Below are 25291 nucleotides of genomic sequence, written 5' to 3'. Positions count from 1 at the left end.
CTATCCCAACAAAGAGCTATACGACCCGTCGGAAGGTAAAACTGAATCTCAAAAAATACCTAATTTAAAACAAAAGGAGACGGAATCAATTTTTGGTGCAATGTCCACACATTCTAATTTGCATTTTGCTGTTTTAGATGAAGATGAAAAACCAAAACCCGTCAACAAGATCAACTACCCCAACAAAGAGCTATACGACCCGTCTGAAGGTAAAACTGAATCTCAAAAAATGAACTGATTAAAAAAGGACGCACAATCAATTTTGGGTGCATGTCCACACATTCTAATTTTCTTGTTGCTGTTTTAGATGAAGATGAAGAACCAAAGCCTGTCAACAAGATCAACTATCCCAATAAAGAGCTATACGACCCATCCGAAGGTAAAACTGAATTTCAAAAAATAGCTAATTGAAAAATAGGACACAAAATCAATTTTGGGTGCATGTCCACACTTTCTAATTTGCATATCGCTGTTTTAGATGAAGATGCAACACCAAACCCCGTCGAAACGAATAACAGCAAGAATAACGAACTCAGTACGACTGAAGGTAAGAATGAATCTCCAAAAAATAGCCGTTTAAAATATACTGTCATCTCTTTAGCTTTATCATTCACCGAAGAATTTAAACAGTAGTATAAAAATATGAACAAAGAACAATAAAATGACAAAACATCCTCATTATTAGGTAACACAATAAGTATGTATGTATTTAAATTCGCTTGCTATCAACAAGTACCTACGAACTTACTATGGATACTGAAAACATAATAATTACAAGATAAAAAGAACTTTTTATATACGTTTTTAAATTTTCTGTTGAATATAAGCTTGACTTGACTAGCTTAAACGATCAAAAAAAATGTATTTGATAGAAATAATACTGAAATGTCATTTTGACACTCATATTGATTTCCATAGTAACGCACGTATATATTGATAATTTAGTTGCTAGAACCCCAGACCCCTACCAACCAATAATAGTGGATTGGATTACGAATTTCTTCCGAAATAACTTTTCATACAAAACAGATTTAATTGAAAAGGAATTCAATTCTACTTAAAGATGGCTAAAAGTATTTAAAAAATGCATTCGCATCGTGTTCTGATATATTCTAAAAGTTTCAAATGTCTAGCTAGTCGGGAAGTTACCGATTGCAAGATTTGTACCGGACAAATAAGAATATGAGTCAAGAAAAACGTTGTAAAATAATGAAGTTTGTAAAAAAATGTAGAGGAAAAAATATGCGATTCATTACATTGGATATCATCCATAAAACCTTAGATCAGGGGTAGTCAACCTGGTCCCTACCGCCACTAGTGGGCGTTCCAGCTTTCATGGTGGGCGGTAGGAGGTTTTAAAAACATTTTCATTATGTTTTCAAAAAATTCCCTGTGACAATTAATTTAAATTTCAGAAAATATACTATTTGTATCGCTGACGGCGATAAAAAGCTCAGGCTATTTTGTTTGCGGTCGCACTGATCAGTACGCAGTTAGATTTGTGAGAGTGAGCATATGCCTATAGCTTCAAACAAAATATTGTGGATTATTGTGAGCACATGTCTCAAAAAATAAATACGCTTGTGGCTATTTGCCAGAGTACATGAAGATGGGTTTCATAGAATCTGTTATAAATAAACAACATCCAATATGTTTCTACCCTACTTTATAAATCACCATTACTGTGGAACCGGTGGGCGGTAAGATTTTTTTTACTACTAACGGAGATACAAAATTGGGTGGTAGGTATAAAAAGGTTGACTACCCCTGCCTAAGATAGTTGGAAGGAGGCTACTCAATTGGAGACAATAACATCTCTAATTTCCGATAATTGGATGATACGTAACTAGCAAAAATGATTGAAAAGTAAGTGCTGAATTCGGCCTTAGCATTAACGAATCTAATGATTGTTGATCGAACTGACAAGCTTTTTTTACTGGTAGACTATGGATTAGACTTCGTTGTTTATTTATTTATTTATTTAAGAAAACAAAACATTGCGGACATAACAAATCTAAATTCAAGACGTACACAACATAAGTTTTACATTAAAACAAATATTGCCCTCACAAGAGAGAAGAAGAGAATATATATAATAATAATAAAAACATACTTAAGTACAATTTTATACAGAAAAATAAAATTTCCATTACAAAATATCTACATTGCATGTCACCGAAAATGTCTACGTCTTTGGGGAGCGCATTGACTAGTCTTGCACCCCTCGCTAATGGTGCCTGATAGGCTTGACACGAGGAAACGGTTCCGATCCAGAATAAATCATGGCTGCGACCACATAGGTAATTGACAGGCGCATGCAAATTCAAATTCATTAGGACACCATGATTGGAAACCATCCCTCGCGATAACAGGCATATAGACATGCCGTAAAAGTACTTAAGAGAACCATAATCAAGAAAAGTAAAAAATAAAAATTAACCACGAGTTGGAAGAGCTGATTGAACAGCAAACAATCATAAGATACTGTAAGTCCCAAAGACTACGATGGGCGGGACATGTGGAGAGAATGCCTGAAGTTAGAGCGCCAAGGATCATGACGAAGTGGCTACCCCAACGGAAGAGACCCAGAGGCTGTCCAAGAAGGAGATGGGCTGACGCCGTAGAAGTGGACTGGCTTCATATAGGAAGACCCGGTAACTGGAGAAGTGTGGCGAGAGACCGGAGTGAGTGGAGAGCAGTTATGGAGGAGGCCAAATCCCACCCCGGGATGTAGCGCCGTGGAAGAAAAATCAAGAAAAGTATCAAAAATATATAAAAATAACGTAACCGACTTTAAAACCAAATACTTCATATTGTCATGAATTTGTCCCAATTTTACAGGAAACCTTTTTGACACAACGCCTTGCAAGACAAAGAGTGGGGAGATTGGAGAGTGTGCCTTCTTCTTCCTGTGCAAAACTTACAGGTAGGTAATCAGGTTAATCGCTAGGGATACCTGTTTTATAGTATACGATCGCGATAAGCAATGGACTAACGAAAGTACTACAGAAATGATCCTGTGACGTACAGTCGTTACCTCGTTGAAGCGGAGAATGTCTTTTGACGCTGGATGCGGCGCCGAAGACCTGGCAGCGAAAGTGGAATGAAACTACCAAAGGCCGGCACACATATCTGTTCTTTCCGGATATTAAATGGCGATTGGAGATAACCATGCTGACTCCAAACCATCACACCAAATTTGTGATAGGCCATGGTGGGTGCTCTGCCAAGCTTTTTGAACTTACCCGACCGACATGTCCATGTGGCGGAGAAAAACAGGATGCAAACCACATCTTCTGGGAATGTCAGATAATGTGCTCTGAGAGGGAAGAGTTACTCGAGTCGGTCCAACCAGCTGTTGGGCCCATTGGGCCGTTCGTTCTGGTCGCCACAAAAATTCATTTCTTTTTTGTTTATTTCCCTGTGCCTTTTCTCTCCCTGGCACTTTGCATTAGAATGAAATCAGTAAACTCAGTCAAAGCTCACTTGAGAGCGTGGCGACCTCAGTCTCGGGTAACTGCTCCTAGGACATTACCAGGCGTAAACAACTATACAGATGCTTCACATCAAACTTAGTGCCCCCTGATACTCTCGATTAAGACCGAGTGTGGTACGGGGTGGGTTTGGTTTAGAGGGCGTGTTTGTGTTGTCCCATAAAAGCAGTCTTCAGCAACTAGGCTGACAGCAACCATGAGGTATAAAAAATGAAAGAAACGTTTACGCACGTGGTTGCAGCAACTTTCCACACTCTCTGGATACGAGAAACCACGGTTGCTGGAGACCAGTCGATAGTGTATAAGAAGCCTCAGGTTTAGCGGTGATTGGTGTATAGGTATATGGTAAATTTTGAATGTTTTTGCAAATGTCCAACTTTATCTGGAACAATTCTTAAAATAAATTCTTAAATTAATAATTAATCCATCGCTATGTTTTCAGTAAAGACGAACAATGCGGAAAAACCCATATCTGCTGTACTCTAGAAGATCTAGGATCAAATAGAAGAACTACTACACCTCCCATAGTTACGAAGCCATCAGTAGTAGTTACGAAGCCATTAGTTTGCGGCATCAGGAACAAAGATGGTGTTGGGATCAAGACCAAGGGAAACAAGGAAAATGAGTCGCAGTTCGGAGAATTGCCATGGATGGTTGCGATTTTTTGGTAAAATAAAATTATACCTATTAGCTTTATTTTACGTACTGCGGGTAGTAGAGGTAGAGATATATTGTGTGTACCTACTATGAGCATGGCCCCGGATCCTGAAGCGGGTTACTTATCGCTAAGGTTAAGGCAACATGATGCTCTGCGTCAGCGTTTCCCAAATGGTATTCTGAGGAACCCAATGGTTCGCGAGATAAAATTAATGATGATCCATGTGTTTTTAGTGATTTTTTAGTATTTATAAATATATCTATTCAAGTTATTGAGTTGTTGCACTCGGCGTCATATGAAGCACGGATCGCGTCCCTCTTTTGTGGTAGCCAAGACAAGTAACATACAACCTCTTACCAGATTGGATACATAGCCATTTTTATTATAGTCAGGAAACACACTAAAAATATTTATAAAATAAAATTCTACATGTGAATTATCATTTAAGTAGGTACCTACATCAAAGTTTTTTTACTATTAGAGCAAATTTTTGAGCGTGTTTATCTCACTTAGTTAGTCAGTCAGCCACACCGGGCCCCCAGATTAGAACCCTGTCAGCCCCTCTTCTTGTGGGGACAATGTAAGGGTTTAATGTCCGTATAGCGCAGCAATCAATTATAAAATTAAGCTTGGAAGAAAGCTAAATGCCATCTGCAGGATGCTAGCATTATCTGGGGAGAAGAAATAGGACTTTCGAATGGATAGGGATTATCGAAGGCACCGCGCCGCGTCCATGTGGCGAACGAATTTTTAATTAATACTCGCGAATATTCCTTGTAATTGCAGGCATTTTTTATAGTCTAACCTTGGGTCGTATATTTTGAAATTGTATTTATATTATATTTAATATACCTCATCCAATTGGATACATATTATATGTTTGTACACATTTGAATTTATTAACTTTACAATTATTCAATAGGGAAAACTTTATACCTGGCGTTAATCGAACCACGAGTGGGTACCGATGCGCAGGCACCCTCATCCACCCGATGGTAGTAATGGCAGCCGCTCACTGCGTTATCAAGAGTAGTCCCAGCAATCCCGGTACACCACGTAAGTTGAAGATCAGAGCTGGAGAATGGGACATACGGACCAACAGCGAAACTTTACCACACCAGGAGAGATATATCGATGAAATGTTCATACACGACTTCTACTATCTGGGTAAGTATACCTACTTAATACTATTTTTATGTTTCCGATAATTGACATAATTGACAGTTTAGAACTCGGGCTATAAAATTGAACTGATACGATAGTTGGATGCTCAGAGCAACAGTATACTGAGCTTCGAAAACAGATGTTTGCGATGGATACTGCGACGGATACAGGAGCAACGAGGAGATAAGAGAACGCACCAAGCAGCCGAAGAAGCGATGTTGGACTTGGCTTGACCACGTGCTGCGGATGCCAGAAGAGAACCACAATCTGACTTGCCTGTTCTTCAAGCCGACCGGATTCCAGTATCTTGGAAGGCCGCTAAATACTATCTATAGAGTGTATACGGCGGAGCTACGGGATCCTGGTTTGACCTGGAACGAAGCAAGAAGACTGACGAGCGACAGGGATTCTTGGAGGCATCGCGTGGTGTCCATATGCTCCAATTAACGGGCGGATTTGACCGAAGAAGAAGAAGATAGTCGGATGTTTAGACCGTGATGCTAAATTTCATTGGGTTCAGCGCGTATAAAAAAATGTTATAAAAATGAAATCTCTGTAAGCACCGTAGAGCCCGTTAGGCTTAAATACATACAGCCTCGGGTCACACGATAGTATGACACTGGTTTTTCACATTGTATAATAACATTGTATTGCATAATTATATATACCTACGTATTAGTATATTAATGCCATAGCTCAATGAATCCCAACCATTCATGTTTGGCGAAATTCTTGAGAGATTGTATAGAATCTCAAGAAAGTACCTGTATCCTACCTGTCCGACACAAATTAAGGTACGGATAAGAAAATTACAAAAATGAAGTGTAAATCAGTAGACCGTGACATACTGAATCAAGATGCAGCTCACCACCCCATTAAGTAGACTAAAACGTGGTCTTTTCCTGTTTATAGACTTAAAGTGCATAGTATATTAGCGCCACAGGCGAAATTTTTGATGAAATAGTTATTTTAAAATTCCTTTGTTCAAAGCTATTAGGGCGGTTAATAAACAAACACAATATATTTAACAATAATCAGTAGGTGTGCAATACATCAACAGTAGCTGGTATACAATTTAAACGCTTTGACAGAAACAAAATTAAAAGTGCGTAGTAGGCGGTGACTTTTATTACTGACTACTGCGCATCTATTCTATACACAAGACTGCTATAGGTCGCTATCGGCAGCTGTCGTGAGTAGTTTTTCATTTTTTGTACCTATCGAAGTATTATAAGTGTTAATAATTCGATACAAACCTACCCTATTTAGCTGCCGTAGCGGCCGAAAGCAGTCTTGTGTATAGAATGGATGCGCTGGAATCCCTAATTTTACCACGTTTTTATTAGCTCGTACTCTTGTTTATCCAGTACAGATTTTTTCTTGTGTGTCCAGTACATTTTTTTCTTGTTTGTCCAAGATTTGTATTGGACGATTGAAGATTTTTAACTAACTTCCCGAATAGCTAGACATTTGAAACTTTTAGAATATGACAGAAGACGACGACAATGCATTCTTTTAATACGTTTAGCCATTTTTAAGCAGACTTGAATTCATTTTCAGTTAATTCTGTTTTGTATGGAAATTTATTATTGTCGGTTGCTAAGTGGGTCCTAGCAACTAAATTATTAATATATACGTGCGTTACTATGGAAATCAATATGAAATGTCAAAATGACATTTCAGTATTCTATAATATTTATTCAGTATTTCTATCAAGTAGAATAAAAAGTTTTTATTAATACATATAATTGTCAAATTTATATAAACAGAAAATTTAAAAACGTGGTATATAAAAAGTTCTTTTTATCTTGTAATTATTTAGTTTAACCTTAAAACTACATCATTGATTAACAATAAGGCAAAGGTTAAACATTTTTTCTATTACAAAATTGTGTCGCTAGATTTCAAAATCAGCCAAGTCCATAATAGATGAATAGGAGAAAAATAGCTTTTTGTTTTCTCAAATACACAGTCACAAGGGTGAAAGGTTATATTATTTCGAGTATAGAATATTTAAAATAATAAATTCCACATTTTGATAATTCAGAAATGTTAGAAAGCAGTAGTTCTTCAGCAATTCACAAAAAAGTCAAAAATACCTAAAGGTGGAATTGAATGATGCTGATTTTGAAATGTATCGACACAAATATTTTTCCAAGGCGTAGTTTTTGCGAATTCTCTCGGAGCACGGCTAGTGGAACCCGGTTGGGAATCACTGACTGTCTTAATATGTGATGTTTTTTGTATAATTTTCAGGTTACACGCACTACGACATTGTTCTTTTGATCTTGGAATCTGCTTTTGAGGAAACCGAACATGTTGGCGTCGTCTGCCTGCCTCCTTATGGCTCAGATGTTCCTCCCGGCAGGTGCTTGGTTTCAGGTTGGAGCAAGAATACCGACAATTTGGACGGTTACGACTTCGCCATCCTCAAAACGGTAAGAATCTGATTGGAAAAGCCTTAAGCGTGAAATATATTATGGTGCATGTCGCGGACTATCAAGTGACGTCACAGTAAGCTGACGCTACGGAAAAAGGTGTGTAATGTCGTTTTTCTTGGTGTTTTAAATGTTATCAGACTGATGCTCCCATCTCGTAGCACATTTGAACCTTTAAACGAACATTGTCAGTTGTCAAAATCTGGCGAAATCACCAGAACAACAATGAGGTCACCTCACGTTGAACCGCACTGCATCGACACCTGCATGACGTTTTGAAGGTATTTATCATATTCCACATGTCTACACATTTTCGAATCATGTCAAAATCATGTTTTTTTGTTTTTAGTAGTTGGCACTATGTATTTTCTATAAGAATATTGTCTATTATCTATGGTCCGCAGTTTGGGTTATGTTCAAAATATTATCTATGGATATAATATCGCAAGTAATTTTGACGTACGCACACGTAGAAACTGTTAAAATTAATTGAACTTAGCATGCATAATTAATAATAATTCAAAATACTAATACATTAGAGTTGGCACTCTCTATAATTGAATTTAGAGAGGTGGTGGTCGTTAAAAATATTCTGCAAAATGACCAAACCATAGACTAAATTTGTCGCCGTGACAGAGTGGCAGTGACGTGACATGCATCTCAATTTGATCACAACTTTACTTGTTTGCAATTCAACGTCATACGTTTTTAACAATGCCGATAATAAATATTTTAACAACAAAATTATTTCATAAAATTATATAGGTAACGTAGATTCAAAGAAAATAATAACTTCGTTTTTTTAAGTAAGTAAACACCTTCCTATCTTTAATAAACCATTTCTTTTATTCAACGAATAATTCACAAGATTTTGAGAATGTAACATTCCATATATTGAACATACTCATGCATAACTTGAAAACACCTCAGATATATACCCACTAGAAAAAATCATACAATACGATGCTCGACGGGATTTGAACCCGTATAACCAACCACTGGTATCGCGCCAACTGTGCATTAACCAATTACAGCTACAAGCCTCCTATCTAACTACGACAAATTAAACTAGTAGGTCATACATGAAATGCTTATCAAATTAGAGTGGTTGGTTATACGGGTTCAAATCCCGTCGAGCATCGTATATTTTTTCAAATATGATTTTGTCTTATGGGTAAATATTTGAAGGGGTTTCAAGCTATGTACCTACCTTCCCATCTGTTTTGTATGTTAATAATCATACAAATTGAGATTTTATTATTTTTGTCGGGACGCGGAAAATGTTTCCTTTTTTTTCAGTTCGATACATCATTTGTTATTTTTGTTTTTATCACGTATTGCAAAGTTTATATTTACTCCACTTATTCAAGACACGGTGTTGTATAATATTAACCTTGACAGGGATCTAAGAGCTTAGAATCATATTACTTTATTTGCAGCGCATCAACGCAGGTCTTACTTACTGGATTCCAAATGCATCCGATTAGAATCTCCAGTTTGATAAAAAAATCCAATTTGAGATTATAATATATATTGATAAACTTGGAATCAAATAATAAGACCCTCGTCGACGCGCTGCAACTGCAGTGCTGCGTGTCTCGGGTCTACGGGTTCGGGATTCAAAACACATTGCGTTTGTTACTTGGGTCTGTCTGATATGTTTTTGATGGTAAATGTAAGTATAAATAAAAATATGGTCCTTAATTTGGTATCACTATAAGGTAAGTTAAAATAATGGATGCAACACACGAAAACGAGAAAGCATGAATGAATTTAGGGGTTATCTCAAAATTTAGTTTTAGCAGATACAACATTATGCGTCAGAATACTGTTTGTCATATGGTTTTTTTTTCTTGGTCGTGCACTCATGGCTGAGGATCGTGACCACATTTAAATTTCGCCATCCTTTGAGCGACCAAGACTTTCCATCCTTCTCGATCTTCCGCTTCTCTCAGGGCAGAATGGATGGTGCCCCCCAGTCAGCTCTTTCATTTAGTCGCTCCATCGCGCAGACGCTCTTCCTCTGCTTCGCCTTCCCTGGAGGCTACCAGTCTCTCCAGGTTGTCTGGTCCGCGCCTAACAATATGTCAAAAAAACTGCAGAATTCTTCTCAGACATATCGTCGAGAGCCGTTCCTTTATCTTCAGTCTCTGGATGATTGTCCTGTGCTCCGTCTAAGAAATGCGAAGCATTCGGCGCCAACACCACATCTCAAAGGCATCAATTGCCTTCCGTTCTCTTGCCTTCAGGGTCCACGACTCGACTCCGTATAGAAACATCGAGAACACTAATGTTTGCACAAGCATCATTTTTGTGGCAATCGAAATTCCCCGATCTTCCATATAGTGGTAAGGCGTGTCACCGCATTTTTTGCAATCTGTGTGCGCCTTCTTATTTCCGCTTCGCATCCGCCCTTTCCACTGATGGTCGTTCCAAGATATACAAACTCGTCGACTGTTTCGAGATTTTGGAGTGTACTTGGTGTTGGTAGAAGGTTGCCCCGATCAACAATGATGTGGATATGGAACAGCTAATTAATTAGTACGAATTTTGTTTATTTTTTAGGTAGAATTATCAATCATAGACCGCTCCAAATGCCAGGCCACCCTGAAGAAAACATTGTTCGGTCCACGCTACGAGCTCCATGATAGCCTCGTCTGTGCAGGAGGAGACATGGGTATGAATATTTACAAGGGCGGTAGTGGATCACCTCTTGTCTGCCCAATACCGGTTAGTATATTGTAGGCGTACATCTTGCAGAATATAGAATGGTTTTGAAAATCCATACATTTAATGGGGAGTGCAAAAAAAATTTATTGTTAAAAAGTGTTTAATTAAAGGCACATTTTCATTTGCTTATTAGCAGGACTAACAACTAATCAATAATCCAAATATCATACGTACGAGTAGAGTTTGGTTTCGGGAATTTCCCGACGGGAATTCTCGGAAAATTTTCGAGATTTTCGATCCCGAATGTCGAGAATTAAAATTTTTAACATTTCGGAAAATCCCGGATCTCGAAAATCTTTTCTCGGGATTCGGGATTTCTTTATTATCGAATATTAATTGAAAAAACGGTTTTTCTATATGAAAAAAGTGGACAGAAAATACAAAACGTGCAAAGACTGATCGGGGTATTTAACACAATTATGTTAACGTCGACTCAAAGTGAGCGCAATTTTTCAACATCAGGGAATTTTGTGTTTTTTTTGAAATTCTATTTTAATAAGTAATGTTTTGAATTATTTTTGTTTTCATACTATTATTTGTTTGTCTTCTTACTTACATAAATGAAAAAAAACATATTTTTTTGGAATTTGTCTGTTTTTACACTGATTTTAGGATTTTTTACAGGTTTTTTTTAAATTTCCCGATATCTCGAGAATTCTCGAGAACTCTTTTCTGGAAATCCCGAATCTCGAGAATTCAAAATTACAGCATTTCGGTAAATCTCGAATCTCGTACACTGTACGTCTCGTTAGTGCGTATTATTCTTGTATATGGGTCCTTATGAAGTTTCCTACAAGCGCTTATTTTAGGTTCAGAAGAAATTTGTTCGTTGTTTTTATTTAAGACTATTTTCTTTTCGATAATTTGTCAAACGATTATTTCCCAGCTGGCTTTCTTACAAGGTATGCTCGCTTTTCACTCTCTTGAATCTCGTAGGTTAATTCTGCTCTTGGGACAATTTTGCCTGCTCTCAAATGGGGACCTCGTTGGCCAGACTGTGGGCTGTTTGCAGATAAAAATACCCATGAATAATTATCCTGTATATGCCAACATCTCTCAATGAACAACTACGGGATGCGATCTATGATGCAACCAAATAGCACGCGGGTCTCACTGAAACAGACTATCAAGGAGTGTAAAATAACCACAATGCAAGCTCCCGGATAGTCAGATGCCATCAGCTCGGTTTCCACCGTAGCGTAGGCTGAACCTATCTTGGATAATAAGCTATTCATGGGATAGGATTAATTCCCACTCCAGGACTCTGTTGGGGAGATTAATGAGATAATCCATTTCGCGTTATGAAACTGGAAGTAAGGCTCAACAGCGTTATATGCAACATAAAGGGGTCTGAAAAGATTATGGTCTTCTCGAGGCGTTCATCCCCTAGGACAGTGGTTTCCAAACTTTATGTTACTACACCTCCCTTTTAAAAAATCTAATCTTGGCGCCTCCACCCTCCCTTTATTCCATTAAATAATACAGACACATTTTTACGTCTCCAAATATACTAATACAAAAAATGAAAAAAACTTAAATAAAATAAACAAGGTTTTACTATAAATATTTATTTTTAGATTTATTTGTTTTTCATGCGATTGGTGTGCTTATTTATTACAAAAATTGCTCTTTTTCTACTAAATGGGCCTGCATTGATTTATTCACTCAATTTTCGCCAAATAGACAAGTTTAGCAATAAAGTTATTGTTCCTAAACAAATTTGTCTCTCAATATGATTTGACCATTTTATATAATTTTTCATGATATAGCTAGCGCACTTCACAATGGTATAGCAGTAAGGTACCACGGTGGCCGCGCGGCTTAAGCATTGGACTATCATGTCGTGGGTCCCAGGTTCGAATCCTGGGTGTGGCAAGTACACATATTGTTTTTCAATTTGTGTGTGAGTCAGGGTAAGGACCTAATAGGTTGAGCAAGTGGCTGACATCCATTTCTCGTAAAAACAAAACCTGTTAATACAAACCTCTACTCTGTGGAGGCCCATATGATCGGACATGGTCGGAAAAAGAAATAATAAAATTAGTCTCCATATCATCAGACAGGTTTGCAAACAACCTAATTTTATAGGACTGTTTTTTATGTAGCTTATAACTAGCGGCCGTTTTATGAACTATGCATTTGCAAACTGCAAACCGGTTGCTACATTTTTGTTAAACTTTTCGCGCCTCCCAGTTTGGAAATCGCTGCTCAAGGAAAAGGATTCCCAAAAACCCTGTCCCCGCAAACGCAAATGCATTCACGAGAGTTTTTGCATACGGATTCATGTATGCATTTTGTATTTTTTTTAAATAAAGAAAGGAGAGAAGAAGCAGATATTTTTAAGCTTTAATAGAAAGAGCTGTTATTGTTTGGAATGGTCCAATTTATTAACGTCTTTGGGACATCTTTGTTACAGGGTCATCCTGACAATTATATGCAGACTGGAATCGTAGCGCCGGGTATTCATAGTAACGGAGAGAACAGCAGTCCCGGAGTATATGTAAGCGTAGCATCGCTCAGGGAATGGATTGACGAAATTTTAGTCTACAACGACATTGATATGTCAGCTTATGACACCCTTTAGTTGCAATCAAATATCAAAAAGAGAAATGCTACCATCTATAATGATTGTTAACAGTAGGTACATTATATGTTATGAATATTTCGATCATTAAAATGTAGTTTGATAAGTTTTCTAGAAGGTAACACTAGATACACATTACCATCATCTCACGTAAGCTCATGTGCTATAGCACTATAACTACCAGAACATTAAATATAATAAAAAACTGTCATTAATTGCAGTTCTCCACCAAACCATTAAAATAAACATACGTGATAGCACGTGACTCAAAAGTGTGTAAACTCGCAGAAAATAAAGAAACGTTCTATCACGCGTCATATTGATGGTGTGGCGAGATACACACGAGGTGACTTTAGTGCGGTTCTGTTACATTTTTCAGATTTTTCTAACTAACAATATATGTTTTTATGTAAACACAAAGTAAAATAACATTGCACACTTTTTTCCTAAAGCGCGAGCTTACCATGAGATTATGTGCGCTCACGTGACGTGATCTTAATGTATTTATAGCATACTATTCACAACATGGAGGTACAGTCCTACAAACTTATCTGATGAACGGTCAAAAATGGAACTACGAACTCTGCGATTATACGTATATTAAAAAGCATATATTATTTACTTATTTGCTTACTATTATGTTATTCGTAATAATATAAGTTTAAAAATATACATAGAATTAAACTAAAAAGTACAAATTAATAAATAAATTCAGAAATATTCGATTGTTTTATTTTATTTTTATTTTGTTCTATTTCCATGGTGGCCGCGCGGCTTAAGCGTTGGACTATCACGCCATGGGTCCCAGGTTCGAATCCTGGGTCTGGCAAGTACACATATTGTTTTTCAATTTGTGTATGAGACAGGGTATGGACCTAATAGGTTGAGCAAGTGGCTGACATCCATTTCTCGTAAAAAACAAAATCTGTTAATACAAACCTCTACTCTGTGGAGGCCCATATGATCCTATTAGGATCGGACATGGTCGAAAAAATTCCCATGGGCATGGCCCCCATAAAGGGGGGGGGGGGGAGCTGACAGGGCTCTGGCCTAAGGGGCCGGCGTAGCAGGTCAATCAGATATGTGAGATACCCATCACAAATTTGCTCTAATAGCACAAAAAGTCGTTATTAACATTTAAAAAATAAGGTTGCAATTTTTGATTGTTTTTTGTTGATTCTCGACTACTCCATAATTCAAGTAGATGTATTAAAACTACAAAAAATCGCTAAAAATAAACTGAAGACCATTACTTTTACCTCTAACACAATTTTGAAAACGCTTCTGTTGTGCGTCACAAAGTTCATTAAGTCTAAATCGACACAGCCTTGGCAGTACCGTTATATCGGAAGATCCTCGAGAGCCTACCATTTCATATAAATAAATTGGTCTGTAATATACTCCATACATTAAAAAAATCGAAACTATAGGTCTCAATCTTCCACTGTGGAACTTTCGCTAAAGTGGCGACTGCCAAGATTTATATTCTTTGTCTCTACTAAAATTGGAAGTGCCATCTAAGTTTAAAGATTTTATTCAATATTATCCAGTGAAAACGGTTTTACTGTAGTGAGTTGTACCAAATTCGAGGCAGTGGTTGACCTGTGTGTCGCTGATAACTATCTTAGAAATAGAGAACATCAGTTGTTTATTCTCCCAAGGTGCAGAACCAACCTGCCATTGGTAATGCCAATTGGGAGGGCGATAACTGTGTTCAACCAGATTGCTTCGGGTATTGATATATTCCACTTGCGTGAGGGTGAGTTTAGGTGGACGCTATTTTATAAATTCTTAAAATAGGGTCCTCCTTAGCAAACTCGGCGTACTACTTCTTTGAACTTCTATAGATGTATAATTGTATTTATCATTAATATTAACATTAATATAATTGTATTATATAAGAATATTTTCATTTTTATCGTTTTTATTACTTTTCTTCTTTATAATACTGTTTCATGTCATGTTGTGAACGTCTTAAACTTATAATTTGTAATGTCCACAATATGTTAAAAAATAAATTGAAATTGAAATTTTAAATTGAAAATTGAAATTGAGTTTCTCAACAGTGAAGAAAATGTGCAGAATCAGGAATTTGAAAGAAATTGTGAAATTTACAATAATTATAAAGGATTAAAAGGTCTTAACTCATTCGCTGCTGACTAGATAATGATTTTTTCATTACCACCTTTAAAATGCACGTTAATTACATCGATCGGCCGCCTGGTCATTACGCGCCAGGTGCGTCTTCAGCGTCCAAAGTATTAACTGACGAAGATAACATTTATTGATTGATCGAAATAAAAATTGAGCAAGGTAAAATCGATTTTTAAAATACTTTGTCAATTTGTTTTAAAATATGGCAAATTCAAACCGATAATATTTTGGGGCTACATATGAATCGAATTGAAAGTGTTAAAAATAAACAAATTGGCATTTAGATGAGAAATCAGTGTATTACTTAAATCGTCTCACGATAACAATACGGAAGATTCCTTGTCATTTGTGTATTTTATATTCTGAAGATGACGACAGGCGAAAATCGGGTCGCGAAAAAATACTCATACAAAACTTAAACAAATTATCGTATTATTGTTGATAACAATATAATAATTGTGTACGTCCCTGATGATGTACGAAATTGATTTTCCTATTACATTATACTATTCAATATTAAGTTCTATATTATTATTATTATTATTATAACTAGATAATAAATAAACAGCGAATAAATGTATATGTTTTAAAGAATTCTAAGGATTTACATAATATTATTAAACCATTTATAATTTTTGAATAAATTATATTTTATTGATAACTTCTGAGAATTGATGCTACATTATTAATTTGTTGAACATTGCCAAGAATAATTTTAAAGGTCGCTGTTAAAGTTTAATAAATACAAAATTATAACATAAAAAAAAATAGTAAGCTTTCGAAAACCGGTGTTTTTTTTAGAGTTTGAATAGATCTGATTCTGTTTGATTAATAATATACCGGTTGTTATTGTAACGGGACATTGAAACTTTTAATAATTAATTATTGCACACATATTACATGAACGATTGATCAATGTTGTATTTTATTATATAATGAAAAAACCTCGATGAAATGAGTTCATTTCAGGGTATTTATAAAGGTGGCTTAGTATCAGTAGGTATGTGTGGTTCTGGGTAATCGGAAAAAACAGAACACAAATAAACAGAACAGTGACAAAACAATAGCCAGTGACAAAATAAATATTCATTTTTGTCGTATCTATTTATTAATTAAATACTTATAAAAGTTCAGTTTATAAAAGAAATATTTAATATGTTTAATCTATGCATGTCGGCCATTCGGCGTCTCCTCAATTTATCTGCTTGATTTTACCACAGATTTAGTAAACTCACTATTTCGTTGTACCTAGTCATCCAAGCATTTTGAACGTATGGGATTGATTAAGACAAGATATATCTAGCTTGCCTGCAACACCGAGTTGAGTCCCGTTTAATTGAGGCTTTCCAGCGATTAGAAATGCAGAAATTATATAATAAAATTGATTTTCTTTAAGCGCATTGAAAACCTGTGTTATTAAAAATCTGTACGACGATTATTTCAATATTAATTTCCTGAAATTTCATAGTTCTGTTTGTCGGTGTTCTGTTTTGTCACCGTTCTGTTTCTTCATGTTCTGTTTTGTTATCGAGCTGTGGTTCGAGAACCGCAGATTCGAATCCCACACCTAGAAAATATACATTGTGTTTTTTTTTATTAATGTGTATTTTGATCCAGAGCTCAGCGACGTCCCAAGGCAAAAAAATGCCGTTCTTAGGTAGACTTAGACTACTGTGCCCTTTCTGTTTATCTCAAATTTTATGAAAATTTGTTAAGTAAATACCTATCCTTTCCATTACCCATTTATTTTCGGTTATCTTAAACAGATAATACAATAAAAATATTGAAAAAAATATCATACATACATCATATTCGTTCCTTCATTTGCGCTCTTAAGCAATACATGACCTGAATACACCCACAGGACGTCATTGCCAGAGCCTAATAGGTTGAATGAACGGTTAACTACCAAAATATTTTCAACTCAAATCGAGAGCTTTTTTTAAGCTTTTCTCACCCAATAAAATAAAATTAAAAGGAAGTTAAACAGTTTTTATTTCAGAGCAAAATTAGCGACCTTCTTGTTCCGTTTCAAATTCACCTTTTACAACGTTTTTATTAGGTCGTATTCTTACTTGTCCGGTGGTTGTTTGTCCGGTACAAATCTTGCAATCGATTTTTAACTAACTTTCCGACTAGCTAGACATTTGAAACTTTTTGAATATATCAGAACACGATGCCAATGCATTTTTTAATACTTTTAGCCATTTTTAAGTAGAATTAAATTCATTTTCAGTCAATTCTGTTTTGTATGAAAAGTTATTTCGGAAGAAATCCGTAATCCAATCCACTATTATTGGTTGCTAGGGGTCTGGGGTCCTAGCAACTAAATTATTAATATATACGTGCGTTACTATATAAATCAATATGAAATGTTAAAATGACATTTCAGTATTATTTCTATCAAATACAATTTTTTTTTGATCGTTTAAGCTAGTCAAGTCAAGTTTATATGATTCAAATGAAAATTTAAAAACGTTGTAAGTATATAAAAAGTTCTTTTTATCTTGTAATTATTATTTATTTTTTCCTAGTAGCAATGTGTCGAATTCTCGAAATTATCATTGATAATTTCTCGAGAAATGAAAATTATCGAGACGAAATCTTTCGATCTCAAGCTAAACCTACAAAACGTTACGTAAAAATGGGATTATTCCGACTGCTTTAAGATCAGTAAACATTTTTTTTTTTTTTTAAATATAATTGTTTTTTTTAGTAACCATCTAGTAAATAGATCCAATTACAGTTACATTGTAGATATTTGGTTATTCATTTGTCAGCCAAAAACCGGTCTATAAAACTAACTTGTCCACATTTTTTATTTCCAGATAATAAAAAAAATAATCGATTTTAGCGAATAATTTATCGACTGAACAAAAAAACGATGACTGTTTATAAAAAGTTTAAATACATTAAATTACCATTTTTTTCAAATTCGTCTTTGTTTTTTTAATGAATAACTACACAATAAATAACACATTCTAAATACAATTCTTCTCAAATTATTGCTTCCATCACGATTTATTAATAGAAAATATTATTTATTGCTCAAGGCTGCCTGTTGTTATATTGTTGTTAATTCGATGTATTAAAAATACAAATGTAATTTATTAAAAAAAAAACTATCTAAGATCATCATCTCACCTGCAATGGCCTCGCTGTCAGATCGACAAAATTTAAAAAAAGAACTTCCGCACAGAAGTTGTATAAAATGGCGCTAAAATTGTAACTTTGAATTTTAATTACGATTTAACAGAACGTCTTCCTGGAACTTGGTTCTCACGGGTGATGGATACCATCGAAACTACTTTTTTTGTTTTATGATATATGCTGATATCTCCCACCACTTCACGTCCATATTGTCTCATTGTCTTATATCAAACATACAGTAATACATACTATTATTTATATTATTTATAACAATATAATTATATTCTTCGCATGTAACATAATTAGCAACGATTTTATTTGACGCAGATGATTTAAAGGAGGACATCGAAACAGTTCAAACCAGAGATCTTAAACTTGGTTGGACTTGGTTAGCGTTTGGTCGCAGTGCATGTCGCAGAGATTATAAGGGTGCCGAATACTTTCTCACTCGCACTTATGCATAGTTTTTGTTCAGGCCTTGCCAGAGATAGTATTATTAAATTATACCAAGATCCTAAATGCGTATTTATCATAAGTTGAGAATAAAATTTTATCCAAAACATAACATAGGCAACTAATATCAAAAGAACTTATAACATAAGTATTCAAACAGATATTATGTTCTTACTTAGACAACAAAAAAATTAACCACTGTAAACATTGGTGTAAAGTTCGATAGATTTTCCAGAAAATAAGTCATAGTCGGAGCGGCTCCTGAGTTAATGAAAGCGTTGCAATAGGCTTGATGAATAGCACCTGTACACGTACATGGATTTACTGGCACTAATAGTGTGTAAATTCAACTATCGCGATGATATGTCTACATACGTAGCAGTGCTGACTGTGTCCTCAATCTCATTCTTCACGCGCAAGCGAGACTCGTTGTTGTCACTTTACGATGGTATTTGACTGGTTGTGAAAATTGGTAAACGCCAAAACCGTTCTGCGCGGTGTAGTTCGTTTTTTCCCGGCAGATGCGCCACTATAGCCCCGCACCATATTCGATTTTAATCGAGCGTATCACGTTTGAATATGAAACATAAGCAGTTTTTTACGCCAGGAAAACTACAACACCTAAAAGTACAGATTACCACAAAATATATTCAAGTATGGACTAGCACAAAACGTCAAGAAAAGATGGAGAAAAAAACATACGGCGACAGCTGAAAATTAAATATAAATAATTATAAGATAAAAAGAACTTTTTATATACAACGTTTTTAAATTTCTGTTGAATTATTATATTCAATATGCTCTAACTTGTCTAAATAAAAAATAAACAAATAAACAGACAAATATAGAATACTGAAATGTCATTTTATTTTGATTTTCATAGTAACGCACTTATATATTAATAATTTAGTTGCTATGACCACCCCGTATGCAACCAATAATAGTCTTTTACTTTTTACGCATTTTTCTGAAATAACTTTCCATACAAAACAGAATTGAGTGAAAATGAATTCAATTCTGCTTAAAGATGGCTAAAAGTATTAAAAAAATGCATTGGCATCGTGTTCTGATATATTCTAAAAGTTTCAAATGTCTAGCTAGTCGGGAAGTTAGTTAAAAATCGATTGCAAGCTTTGTACTGGACAAACAACCACCGGACAAACAAGAATACGAGCTGATAAAAACGTTGTAATAATAACAAGTAACTTTAAAAATTTAGGTAGGTACTTAATTATCTTATCATAAGATTGATTTTTTTGATAATTATATTTATTTAATTCTCCAAGGGATAGTGTGCAAATATCATAATGTTCAGTATTTAGCGACATCTATCATATTGCCTAGGTACCAAGGATTTCAAGCTATACACATTTTTATTTTTTATATGGTACCTATTGTTTTTTTCAAATAAACATAAAATAGACTATAAATAATAGTTATTCAAAAATATTTTCTATACATTTGAGGAAACATAATAAACTAAATAAATATACTGATAGACATAACCATTAAATAATTTGTAATAATATGAGTAATGTCTTCAAAAATGATTCATTCCGCGACATAGTTACATAATTTGTTGGTAGAACGTTAGTGCAAAATATAGCGACGAAACTAATAAATTTGTTATTTAATTTTGCTCTTAAATTGTGTCATATGGCCCTTTGGCTTAGCAGCTTGATATATCTCACTTCCAAGATTTTACATAATTTTGGGTGATTGTAATTTTTTTTTTTTGTTTTGTGATTTTGCCGATGCTTTGACTGCGACTCGCTGTCATATCGCCTCTTCTCTTCTAGAAGGGGATCCGTCGATCAGGTCCTCACTCCTATCCTGTTAAATAGCTTTATAATTATTTTGCCTAGCTCTTCCGTCATTCTTTCTTTCTTCTTTAGACGCCAGTGTTTTATGCACCAGAATCGCTCTCCTCCGTGGGTGATTGTAATATAAATGGGGCAGTTTATTATGGGTCTACGGATTTTGAAAATGTGAAAGCAACACTTTAATGAGAGAAACGTTGAAAAGTTTCAGGCTACTGGGACATGGTTAGTTATAGAAAATATAATACTTCTGCACGAACAAGGAATATAATATACTAATTTAAAATATATATTTTTTTAATTTTACAGTTTTCATCGCGCACTGATAATACATTGTATGCTCTCTTCAGTCTCTGCCAAACTATGTGCCTCAAAACGTTCAATGTGAGCCGCGAAAAAATAATTCTGCGAATCACTAATTAGAACCGTGGAAAGTTACGAACAAGAAAAGTTAAAAACTAACAGCTTGATTGCTTCCCAGGTGTCAACGCTTCCTCAAATAAATTCAAAATGTTGTCTGAAGTGCGGAAGACGGTATAAACCCCTCCGCATCATTTTCTAAATACTTTCCACCACTTTATTATTACATGTACGAGTGGGTGATCAATCATTTTGCAATATACGATGGTATCCTGCTGGCATTAATTAATAGTGGATGATGGTTTTATAGAATTAAAAAAACGATCCTGTGCACGAAGTCGCATCTTCTGAGCAATAGTTGTCAGCATTTTGGATTTCGGTTTGGAGTCAATACCCTCGATTAGCTACTTACTACCTATAAAAACCACTGATGTCGTTTGGATCGTTGTATCTTTGTGAATTAGGTTTCACAGCGCTCATGGAAATGAAATTTAAAACAAAAAAAAGGAATGATTACAGATGGTAGACAAAGAGTTACGTGCTTGTTTATCTAATTCAGAGCTGCAAACCAATTGCGTCAGCTACACTAATAAAATTAGTATCAATATTAGCTATGTTCATAAAGCAGTATTATTTTATATTCTATACAAGTGGTAGTGAACCTATGGCATTTGTATGGCACGCGTTTGAAGAGTAAACATACCTATAATAATATTAAATATTGAAAGATCGCATTGTATAAAAAATAACAGGCAACAATACTCTTCAAGAATAAGTATTACATTTAATGTAAATATATAATTGCATAGGTCAGCCCTTAGAGTGTATGAGTCACATATAATAATATTACCCCACTTATCTTAACAGGCGACGTGGGATGCTGCGATTTTGATAGATTTACAATACTTGAGACCACTATAGCGGGATAATACATCATCTAATCGGAGCAATTATGGTGTCAATTGATGCATAAAAAAACCAAACTAATTTATACATTAACAAAAAATTAAAATCTACCGACAAAAAATGGCACCAAATAAGAAACAAAAACTTGGTGGAGCTAGTAGTAGTAATTCTGGCAGACAGTTTCAATATTGGTTGACCGAAATGTATGGCGTAATTGAAAAAAGTGATAAAGCTATATATTATGAGCTATGTTCTGTGGGTGGTACCTAGAACATCATAATACTTATAACTAGAATTCTTGAAAACTATTTTTCCCCATGAAAAACTGCTCGGTACGTAAGACAGTCGAAAAATAATATTTGGGAGATTTTGGCACGCGTACGTAAAAAGGTTCGCCAGCCCTGTTCTATACTAAGAAATACCTATATTTAATATTTTTGGGGAATATTTGATTGGTGTGCCACGAAACAAATTCACCTTCCCCGGTGTGCCAATAGGGCAAAAAGTTTGGCAGACAGATCGCATTGATGTTAAAGAAACGAAGCGATTTTGAAACTCAGAAATAATGGGAACTGAAATACCTAACGGGTGAGGAGAAGCAGGCAATCGATCTCGAGTAAAGAAGAATACGAGATAAATTAAAACACGCGTCAAGAATAAGTCACACGTCGAATACTGACAACTTCTCTCGGTTTATGCATCGACGCTAATTTAATATTGGTGTATTACACACACTATTGCACGTCTGTAATGCGTGGTTCATTTTTGTGGGACACTTACACATTCAAAACCCTGCGATAAAAATTTACTGTATTGGTATATAACCTATCGGAATTATATTTATTAATCTGTTCTAAGATTCGAAAAAATAATATGATTTATATAAAATAGGCTATTAGTGAAGTTCTACAATGTAAACACATCTTTCAAAACATAACGACCCTTTCGCACAAATGACGTCATTATGAAAATGATAATTTCGAGCATAATGGCGTCTATAGCATAATACTAGTTGAGTCGCCGCACTATGGTACGGTCACACACAAGCCCAATAAATAAATTTAATGTCAAAAGTGATGTATTCGTTTTAATTTGTTGAAATACATCTATTACCGATCTGCTAAAATAAATACGGTTACATGTAAATTGTACGTAAAACATTTCACCGTGGCACAGTGAGCTTTCTTGTCGGAAAGAGATGGCTGTATAATCCCAATCTTATTTCTGCCATGCCCCACTTCAACGCTACCAAAATCTCCATGGCGGGGGGGGGGGGGGGGGGGCAAAATCAAAATTGTATAGTTACCTAACTAATTCTGAAAAAAAATAATAGTATTTTTAATTTAATTTAAAGTAAATATGTAGGTATATTACGTTACATATACAATTCGGAAGAGAATTAGTACGATCTTGTTTTCAAATGATTTTCAAGATGACCTTTTTACCCCCCAAAATATTCAAATTGCCCCCCAATGGCCCCACGTTGGGAATCACTGCTGTATACTATACGGTCTCTAATTTTATTAGATTCAATATGAAAATTAATTCAATTTGCATAGGTGATTATGGCAAAATTCATGAATTCAAGAATGAAAACCTAACTTAACCTAACTTAACCTAACTTAACCTAACACATAATCCAGAATATCGTGTATTTTCCAAATTTATTTGCTGCTGGCTTCCTGTAAAGAGTACACCGACAAGAACCGTGTTTTATTTAGACATGAATTTTATCTCAGTACTATACGACCCAAAGAGGTTGGACAGTCTTTAATATTCGGCGATATATTTCCGACACAATATTTCACGGTGAAGTGTGATACGGCGAACTGCATACGTACAAGTTTCCGGACACGGATAAAGATACATGTTCAAATTTTCAATTCAAACTTTCAAGAATGAAAGGCGCTTAGTGTATATTTTTACATTCAACAATGTTAAAGAAACCATCTTATCAGATACATGAAAATAAACCTTTAAAAAGTTTACTATTTATTATGCTAATGATTAATTAAGCTGAAAATCGGTAAGTAGTGTTAATGATTATTTGTTGAAAGTGTGCTATGGGATTTTTTTCCTTTCATTAACGTTTTTTTTAGTAAATAATTTATTAAGAAATTTATAATATATATTATTATTAAATTATACAGATTGGTTTAATCACCATTATCAAGAGTATGGCGTAGTCTGTAAGACAACCTGTAGAATTTAATATAATTTATATTATCGTTTTCTAAATAATATTTTAGTCGGATCTCCACAGCTTTCTTTATTATTATAATTTGGTTAAGGCAGGGTTTAAATGAATTTTTAAAACTAACCAATACCATCTGCAATTTGTATTATTAGTTTAATGAAAACAAAAAAGTATGGCTGCCAAAATTTAATGTGCACTATTTGTGTCAGATCTCCACAGGCTATCTCCACCTTTAACCACTGCTACGTACTTCTTACGCATTTTTTGTGTTTTACGTGATTATTCATCTTAAAGATAATGGGTCAATGTATTACTTTTGGTTGCCAGCATAAAATTGATCAAGAAGTATCTTTCCATATTATTATGTATTAATAGCTTAATTTAATATTGTAAAATTTCATTTGAAACAGCAATATCTGAGATACTTGAAATATCAAATGTAAGTCGAATTTTATTACATAGTATTTATTATCCAATCCTATGCATTTAAGTATTCGAAGAGAATTTTGTCAACACATATACATATAATCATGTTTTAACTAATAAACTATTTCTTTTATTCATCGAATAATTCACAAGATTTGAGAATATAACATTCTATATATTATAGAACATACATAGTTTAAAAACATCTCATGCATATACACACTAGAAAAAAATAATTTTTTTGAAAAAAAATACAACAGCGATAGCCAACATTGTAACGTAGAACTACTAATAGTTCAAATCGTCGTAATTAAGTAGGATGCCCGTTGCTCAATTGGAGAAGCACACTGGCGCAAATCCAGCGGTTACAAGACCATGTTCCGTCGGGCGGCGTATTTTTTTCTAGTGGTGATAATATGCATTAGAAGATTTCAAAACATATGTTAAATAATTTGGTGAATCTGAAATTACAGTTGAAGTGATAGACGAAACTGTACAATGAACCTGTGTTGCGAAGTTACTTGTAACTGACTAAATCAGTTTTTAAGAGGTCCTTTTTTAAATTTATTTTTTATTATTACATTTATTTACATCTCTATAGAAGAAGACATTTTTTAACATCTACGGTTATGTTAGAACTGAAAATGGGTATCCGGGAGCACAGTGCGTCGCTGACCGATGACCGCCGATTGTCGCAGGCGGTGATTGCTTTGCTATGCTAACTTCAATGTAATCAAAATTGAAACAAGTAATAATC

At 34.8% G+C, this 25291-nt stretch overlaps 1 protein-coding gene and 1 long non-coding RNA gene across 2 annotated transcripts; both read left to right on the top strand.

Annotated features, from left to right (window-relative positions):
* Positions 1-362: 362 nt before the first annotated feature.
* LOC147066893 (uncharacterized) lies at positions 363-2905 on the top strand. The gene is made up of 3 exons (XR_015071530.1): positions 363-379; positions 479-547; positions 2842-2905. It is a non-coding gene; the product is annotated as an uncharacterized LOC147066893 (long non-coding RNA).
* A 266-nt stretch (positions 2906-3171) lies between these two features.
* LOC147066892 (phenoloxidase-activating factor 2-like) lies at positions 3172-13157 on the top strand. The gene is made up of 6 exons (XM_085954761.1): positions 3172-3341; positions 3937-4161; positions 5075-5319; positions 7573-7754; positions 10320-10484; positions 12901-13157. Exons 1-6 carry the CDS (start codon positions 3172-3174, stop codon positions 13066-13068), a joined length of 1155 nt encoding a protein of 384 aa, XP_085810887.1. The 3' UTR covers positions 13069-13157.
* Positions 13158-25291: the final 12134 nt, after the last annotated feature.

This window comes from Rhyacophila brunnea, unplaced genomic scaffold (assembly GCF_057557595.1).
Source record: "Rhyacophila brunnea isolate RB1 unplaced genomic scaffold, BYU_Rbru_1.0 scaffold_4, whole genome shotgun sequence".
Taxonomy (NCBI): Eukaryota; Metazoa; Arthropoda; class Insecta; order Trichoptera; family Rhyacophilidae; genus Rhyacophila; species Rhyacophila brunnea.
This window is presented reverse-complemented; position numbering and strand designations above follow the sequence as displayed.

Coding starts and splice junctions, on each gene's coding strand:
- LOC147066892 (XM_085954761.1), top strand. CDS start 3,172: ATGCTGACTCCAAACCATCACACCAAATTTGTGATAGGCCATGGTGGG. Junction 4,162..5,074: donor TGGATGGTTGCGATTTTTTG/GTAAAATAAAAT, acceptor ATTATTCAATAG/GGAAAACTTTATACCTGGCG. Junction 5,320..7,572: donor ACACGACTTCTACTATCTGG/GTAAGTATACCT, acceptor TATAATTTTCAG/GTTACACGCACTACGACATT.